At 48.6% G+C, this 7,658-nt stretch overlaps 1 protein-coding gene across 1 annotated transcript in view; it reads right to left on the reverse strand.

Moving 5' to 3' along the window:
- LOC121531649 (collagen alpha-1(X) chain) overlaps positions 1-3,179 on the reverse strand; it is an 89,888-nt gene extending 86,709 nt beyond the window's left edge. Inside the window, exon 1 of the mRNA XM_045225605.1 lies at positions 2,469-3,179. Within this exon, the coding sequence (XP_045081540.1) occupies positions 2,469-2,780 (312 nt within the window). The 5' untranslated portion in view covers positions 2,781-3,179. The remainder of the gene's footprint in view (positions 1-2,468) is intronic.
- Positions 3,180-7,658: the final 4,479 nt, after the last annotated feature.

Raw genomic sequence — 7,658 nt, forward strand, 5'->3', positions numbered from 1 at the left:
TTCCCCCTCTCCTCTCCTCTGTTCCCCCTCTCCTCTCCTCTCCTCTGTTCCCCCCTCCTCTCCTCTGTTCCCCCCTCCTCTCATCTGTTCCCCCTCTCCTCTCCTCTGTTCCCCCTCTCCTCTCCTCTCCTCTGTTCCCCCTCTCCTCTCCTCTGTTCCCCCTCTCCTCCTCTGTTTCCCCCTCTCCCCTCTGTTCCCCCTCTCATCTGTTCCCCTCTCCTCTCCTCTGTTCCCCCCCTCCTCTCCTCTGTTCCCCCTCTCCTCTCCTCTGTTCCCCCTCTCCTCCCCTCTGTTCCCCCCCTCCTCCCCTCTGTTCCCCCTCTCCTCTCCTCTGTTCCCCCTCTCCTCTCCTCTGTTCCCCCTCTCCTCTCCTCTGTTCCCCCTCTCCTCTCCTCTGTTTCCCCCTCCTCTCCTCTGTTCCCCTCTCCTCTCCTCTGTTCCCCCCTCCTCTCCTCTCCTCCTCTCCTCTGTTCCCCCTCTCCTCCCTCTCCTCTCCTCTGTTCCTCCTCTCCTCTGTTCCCCCTCCTCTCCTCTGTTCCCCTCTCCTCTCCTCTGTTCCCCCCTCCTCTCCTCTCCTCCCCCTCTCCTCTCCTCTCCTCTGTTCCCCCTCTCCTCTCCTCTCCTCTGTTCCCCTCTCTCTCCTCTGTTCCCCCTCCTCTCCTCTGTTCCCCCTCTCCTCTCCTCTGTTCCCCCCTCCTCTCCTCTGTTCCCCCTCTCCTCTCCTCTCCTCTGTTCCCCCTCTCTCTCCTCTGTTTCCCCCTCCTCTCCTCTGTTCCCCCTCTCCTCTCCTCTGTTCCCCCCTCCTCTCCTCTGTTCCCCCTCTCCTCTCCTCTCCTCTGGTTCCCCCCTCCTCTCCTCTGTTCCCCCTCTCCTCTCCTCTCCTCTATTCCCCCTCTCCTCTCCTCTGTTCCCCCTCTCCTCTCCTCTGTTCCCCCCTCTCCTCTCCTCTCCTCTGTTCTACCTCTCCTCCCCTCTGTTCCCCCTCTCCTCTCCTCTGTTCCCCCCTCTCCCTCCTCTGTTCCCCCTCTCCTCTCCTCTCCCCTCTCCTCTCTCTGTTCCCCCTCTCCTCTCCTCTGTCCCCCCTCCTCTCCTCTGTTTCCCCCCTCCTCTCCTCTGTTCCCCCTCTCTCTGTTCCCCTCTCCTCTCCTCTGTTCCCCCTCTCCTCTCCTCTGTTCCCCCTCTCCTCTCCTCTGTTCCCCCTCTCCTCTCCTCTGTTCCCCTCTCCTCTCCTCTGTTCCCCCCTCCTCTCCTCTGTTCCCCTCTCCTCTCCTCTGCTCTCTCTCCTCTCCTCTCCTCTGTTCCCCTCTCCTCTCCTCTGTTCCCCCTCTCCTCTCCTCTGTTCTACCTCTCATCTGTTCCCCTCTCCTCCTCTCTGTTCCCCCTCTCCTCTCCTCTCCTCCCTCTGTTTCCCCCTCTCCTCTCCTCTGTTCCCCCTCTCCTCTGTTTCCCCCTCTCCTCTCCTCTGTTTCCCCCCTCTCCTCTCCTCTGTTCCCCCTCCTCTCCTCTGTTCCCCCCTCCTCTCATCTGTTCCCCCTCTCCTCTCCTCTGTTCCCCCTCTCCTCTCCTCTCCTCCCCTCTGTTCCCCCTCTCCTCTCCTCTGTTCCCCCTCTCCTCCCCTCTGTTCCCCCCTCCTCCCCTCTGTTCCCCCCCTCCTCTCATCTGTTCCCCCTCTCCTCTCCTCTGTTCCCCCTCCTCTCCTCTGTTCCCCCTCTCCTCTCCTCTGTTTCCCCTCTCCTCCCCTCTGTTCCCCTCTCCTCCCCTCTGTTTCCCCCCTCCTCCCCTCTGTTCCCCCCTCCTCTCATCTGTTCCCCCTCTCTCTCCTCTGTTCCCCCTCTCCTCTCCTCTCTCCCCTCTGTTCCCCCCTCTCCTCTGTTCCCCCTCTCCTCTCCTCTGTTCCCCTCTCCTCTGTTCCCCCTCTCCTCTCCTCTGTTCCCCCTCTCCTCTCCTCTGTTCTACCTCTCCTCTCCTCTGTTCCCCCTCTCCTCTCCTCTGTTCCCCCTCTCCTCTCCTCTGTTCTACCTCTCCTCCCCTCTCTGTGAGTCATGAACACCTGTTCCTCTCAAGATTAACTTTCTGTTAGAGATCATCTTTCAGGTAGGCTCCTCAAAGCCAGAGAGTTAGGAGAACATATCTGATCTCCCCTGATTTACAGCTCATTCAAACACCTCTGTGACCTGGCTCACAGATTATTACACAACACAAGTGAAGCATGCATAGTTGAATTCTTAACCAAACAATGTTTCAACGCAAAATAACTTCAATTTTTAGCCTAAGATGTAAGATCTGTAGACTACAGACTGTGGTATGACGGGTCTGATCAAGAGCTAATCTATCTATGTGATTCAAATGCTAAAATGGAAACAAAACTGGCTTATGACCGTGTGTACTGTAAATAGAAGAAGTTGTGATGTATTCCATGTTTGGGGAGAGAAAGCCTGCATGCATGGTTGCTCTGATGGTTTGTTTACCTCGTGACCCTCTGCCCGAGCGCCGGGGTCCATCACTCGGGGACCGGAGGGGAACACCGGGTCAGTCACATCGGTTCCACCGAGGGTCAACTTCGCGTCCCCTCCTCTTCGCTGAGAAATCTCCCGCTTCACTTCGGACCGGAGATCCAGGTAGCACAGCAGCGTGATAACGTGCAGTGACATCGACAAAATAAAGAACCCGAGGAAAACCGTACTTCTGTTGCTCGCGCTGTTGCTACTTCTGCATGGAAACGGTGATCGGTTCAACAACACTTTGTCCGGAAAATCGTCAATCGAACCATCGCATGCCATTATCAGACAGAGTGCCAGAGAGTTGCGTTGGTTTATCTAGACATAATCAGCACGTTGGTTCCTCCGCTACCGAGTCCTCACGCCAACATACTAACAACGATACTACAATCTCAGGTCAGTGCAAACGTCACGCATCTCGAGTTCTGAGGACCACGCCTCCGGAGTTTATGATTGGTTCCCGCTTACTTTACAGTTGTGACTCCGCCCATCTGTTGCATAAAGGAAGCTGCCTCCAGTCCGAGACAGACGCTGATCTGTGATCAGTTTGGCATTTTTCCCACCAAGGGTTAATGTTGGGTGTTGTGGAGAGTGAACTGATCCTGGAAAGAAAACACTAAAGTTAAAGGAACATGTATGGTTCTGGTACTTACAGGACTTTAGAGACATCTGCTGGACAATGGGCTCTGCTGCAACTACGGTAATGTCCATTGATTGTGCACTATTTTCATGCAGGAACAGGATTATCCCCAAATGCTTAACTTCCCTCTTCTATACGCTATAAATAATATAACCCTGTATAGCCCTGACCGTCCTCAACATGGGTGACCAACTATTAATTTTTAGCAGGCCAATTAGGATCTAGCTGGTAATAAGCATTTAGCCTAGCAGTTAGAGCATTGGGCTAATAAAGGAAAGGTCACTAGTTCGAATCCCCGAGCCGACAAGGTGAAGAATCGGTCGATGTGCCCGTGAGCAAGGCACTTAACCCAAACTGCTCCAGGATCACCGTTGATAATGGCTGTGATCTCAAAATCAAATCAAAGTTTATTGGTCACATACACTGATTTGCAGATGTTATCGCAGATGAAATGCTTGTGTTTCTAGCCCCAACAGCGCAGTAATAATAACAAAACAATACAAACGTACATCATCCAAAAAGTACAAAGTAAGAAAGTCAGAGTCCTGAATATGAATATATATAATTACAGTTGAAGTCGGAAGTTTACATACACCTTAGCCAAATACATTTAAACTCAGTTTTTCACAATTCCTGACATTTAATTCTAATACAAATTCCCTGTCTTAGGTCAGTTAGGATCACCACTTTATTTTAAGAATGTGAAATGTCAGAATAATAGTAGAGAGAATGATTTATTTAAGCTTTTATTTATTTCATCACATTCCCAGTGGGTCAGAAGTTTACATACACTCAATTAGTATTTGGTAGCATTGCCTTTAAATTGTTTAAAATGGGTCAAACGTTTCGGGTAGCCTTCCACAAGCTTCCCACAATAAATTGGGTGAATTTTGGCCCATTCCTCCTGACAGAGCTGGTGTAACTGAGTCAGGTTTGTAGGCCTCCTTGCTCGCACACGCTTTTTCAGTTCTGCCAACAAATGTTCTATAGGATTGAGGTCGGGGCTTTGTGATGGCCACTCCAATACCTTGACTTTGTTGTCCTTAAGCCATTTTGCCACAACTTTGGAAGTATGCTTGGGGTCATTGTCCATTTGGAAGACCCATTTGTGACCAAGCTTTAACTTCCTGACTGATGTCTTGAGATGTTGCTTCAATATATCCACATAATTTTCCTTCCTCATGATGCCATCTATTTTGTGAAGTGCACCAGTCCCTCCTGCAGCAAAGCACCCCCACAGCATGATGCTGCCACCCCCGTGCTTCACGATTGGGATGGTGTTCTTCGGCTTGCAAGCGTCCCCCTTTTTCCTCCAAACATAACGATGGTCATTATGGCCAAACAGTTCTATTTTTGTTTAATCAGACCAGAGGACATTTCTCCAAAAAGTACGATCTTTGTCCCCATGTGCAGTTGCAAACCGTAGTCTGTCTTTTTTATGGCGGTTTTGGAGCAGTGGCTTCTTCCTTGCTGAGCGGCCTTTCAGGTTATGTCGATATAGGACTCGTTTTACTGTGGATATAGATACTTTTGTACCTGTTTCCTCCAGCATTTTCACAAGGTCCTTTGCTGTTGTTCTGGGATTGATTTGCACTTTTCACACCAAAGTACGTTCATCTCTAGGAGACAGAACGTGTCTCCTTCCTGAGCGGTATGACGGCTGCGTGGTCCCATGGTGTTTATACTTGCGTACTATTGTTTGTACAGATGAACGTGGTACCTTCAGGCGTTTGGAAATTGCTCCCAAGGATGAACCAGACTTGTGGAGGTCTACAATTTTTTTGCTGAGGTCTTGGCTGATTTCTTTTGATTTTCCCATGATGTCAAGCAAAGAGGCACTGAGTTTGAAGGTAGGCCTTGAAATACATCCACAGATACACCTCCAATTGACTCAAATGATGTCAATTAACCTATCAGAAGCTTCTAAAGCCATGACATCATTTTCTGGAATTTTCCAAGCTGTTTAAAGGCACAGTCAACTTAGTGTATGTAAACTTCTGACCCACTGGAATTGTGATACAGTGAATTATAAGTGAAATAATCTGTCTGTAAACAATTGTTGGAAAAATTACTTGTGTCATGCACAAAGTAGATGTCCTAACCGACTTGCCAAAACTATAGTTTGTTAACAAGAAATTTGTGGAGTGGTTGAAAAACAAGTTTTAATGACTCCAACCTAAGTGTATGTAAACTTCCGACTTCAACTGTATATATATATATATATACAGTGCATTCTGAAAAGTATTCAGACCCATTGACTTTTCCCACATTTTGTTAAGATACAGCCTTTTTCTGAAATAGATTCAATACTTTTTTTCCTCATCAATCTACACACAATACCCCATAATGACAAAGCGAAAACATAAATACCTTATTTACATAAGTATTCAGACCCTTTGCTATGAGACTCGAAATTGAGCTCAGGTGCATCCTGTTTCCATTGATCATCCTTGAGATTATTCTACAACTTGATTGGAGTCCACCTGTGGTAAATTCAATTGATTGGACATGATTTGGAAAGGCACACACCTGTCTATATAAGGTCCCACAGTTGACAGTGCATGTCAGAGCAAAAACACAGCCATGAGGTCGAAGGAATTGTCCTTAGAGATCCGAGACAGGATTGTGTCGAGGCACAGATCTGGGGAAGGGTACCAAAAAATGTCTGCAGCATTGAAGGTTCCCAAGAACACAGTGGCCTCCATCATTCTTAAATGGAAGAAGTTTGGAACCACCAAGACTCTTCCTAGAGCTGGCAGCCCGGCCAAACTGAGCAATCGGGGGAGAAGGGCCTTGGGAGGTGACCAAGAACCAGATGGTCACTCTGACAGAGCTCCAGAGTTCCTCTGTGGAGATGGGAGAACCTTCCAGAAGGACAACTGTAGCCCTCCACCAATCAGGCCTTTGTGGTAGAGTGGCCAGACGGAAGCCACTCCTCAGTAAAAGGCACATGACAGCCCGCTTGGAGTTTGCCAAAAGGCACCTAAAGGACTCTCAGACCATGAGAAACAAGACTCTCTGGTCTGATGAAACCAAGATTGAACTCTGAACTAGTCAGGATTGAGGGAAAGATGAATGGAGCAAAGTATAGAGAGATCCTTGATGAAAACCTGCTCCAGAGCGCTCAGGACCTCAGACTGGGGACGAAGGTTCACCTTCCAACAGGACAACGACCCTAAGCACACAGCCAAGACAACACAGGAGTGGCTTCGGGACAAGTCTCAATGTCCTTGAGTGACCCAGCCAGAGCCCGGACTTGAACCCGATCAAACATCTATGGAGAGACCTGAAAATAGCTGTGCAGCGACGCTCCCCATCCAACCTGACAGAGCTTGAGAGGATCTGCAGAGAAGAATGGGAGAAACTCCCCAAATACAGGTGTGCCAAGCTTGTAGCATCATATCCAAAAAGATGCTTCAACTAAGTACTGAGTAAAGGGTCGGAATACTCATGTACATTTATTATTTCCGTTTTTATTTTAATACATTTGCAATAATGTCTAAAAACCTGTTTTTGCTTTGTCATTATGGGGTATTGTGTGTAAATTTATGTATTCAAATGTATTCAATTTTAGAATAAGGCTGTAACGTAACAAAATGTGGAAAAAGTCAAGGGCCAGGTTATCATGGCCAGGTCGCAGTTGTAAATGAGAACTTGTTCTCAACTGGCTTACCTGGTTAAATAAAGGTTAAATTAAAAATAAAATAAAAAGGGGTCTGAATACTTTCCGAATGCACTGTATGTACACCAGTGTATTAGGTACACCACCCTGTTCACGAACATTTTTCGCTCCTACAGACAGTGAGTCACATGGCCGTGGCTTTCTATATAAAGCGGGCGTAGGGGCATTGAGTTACTGTTCGATTGAACATTAGAATGGGCAAAACGTGACCTAGACGACTTTGATCGTCGGTACCAGGCGCGCCGGTTCCAGTATCTCAGAAACTGCCGGCCTCCTGGGCTTTTCACGCACGACAGTGTCCAGCGTTTACCGAGAATGGTGTGACAAACAAAAAATATCCAGTCAGCGGCAGTCCTTCATGCTGATGTCAGAGTCAGGATCTGGCGTAAGCAGCATGAGTCCATGGCCCCATCCTGCCTGGTGCCAACGGTACAGGCTGGTGGAGGTGGGGGTGTAATGGTGTGGGGAATGTTTTCCTGGCACACGTTAGGTCCTTTGATACCAATTGAGCAACGTTTCCATCACAGGAGGTTCATGGCACCTTAGTTGAGGAGGACGGGCTCGTGGAAACGGCTGGATCGGAATAAGTTGAATGGTATCAAATACATCAAACACCATGATGGGTTCCATGATGTCATTCCATTTACTCCGTTCCAGACATTACTATGAGCCGTCCTCCCCTCTGCAGCCTCCACTGGTTTCCATGCCCCAAAGAATTCAGGCTGTTCTGAAGGCAAAGGCAGGTCCGACCCGGTACTAGATGGGTGTATCTAATAAACAGAATGTATAATGGTGTGTATAGACAGTATAGACAGTATATGAATATAAAAGGTGTGTA

The sequence above is a fragment of the Coregonus clupeaformis genome, chromosome 2, assembly GCF_020615455.1.
Source record: "Coregonus clupeaformis isolate EN_2021a chromosome 2, ASM2061545v1, whole genome shotgun sequence".
Classification (NCBI taxonomy): domain Eukaryota; kingdom Metazoa; phylum Chordata; class Actinopteri; order Salmoniformes; family Salmonidae; genus Coregonus; species Coregonus clupeaformis.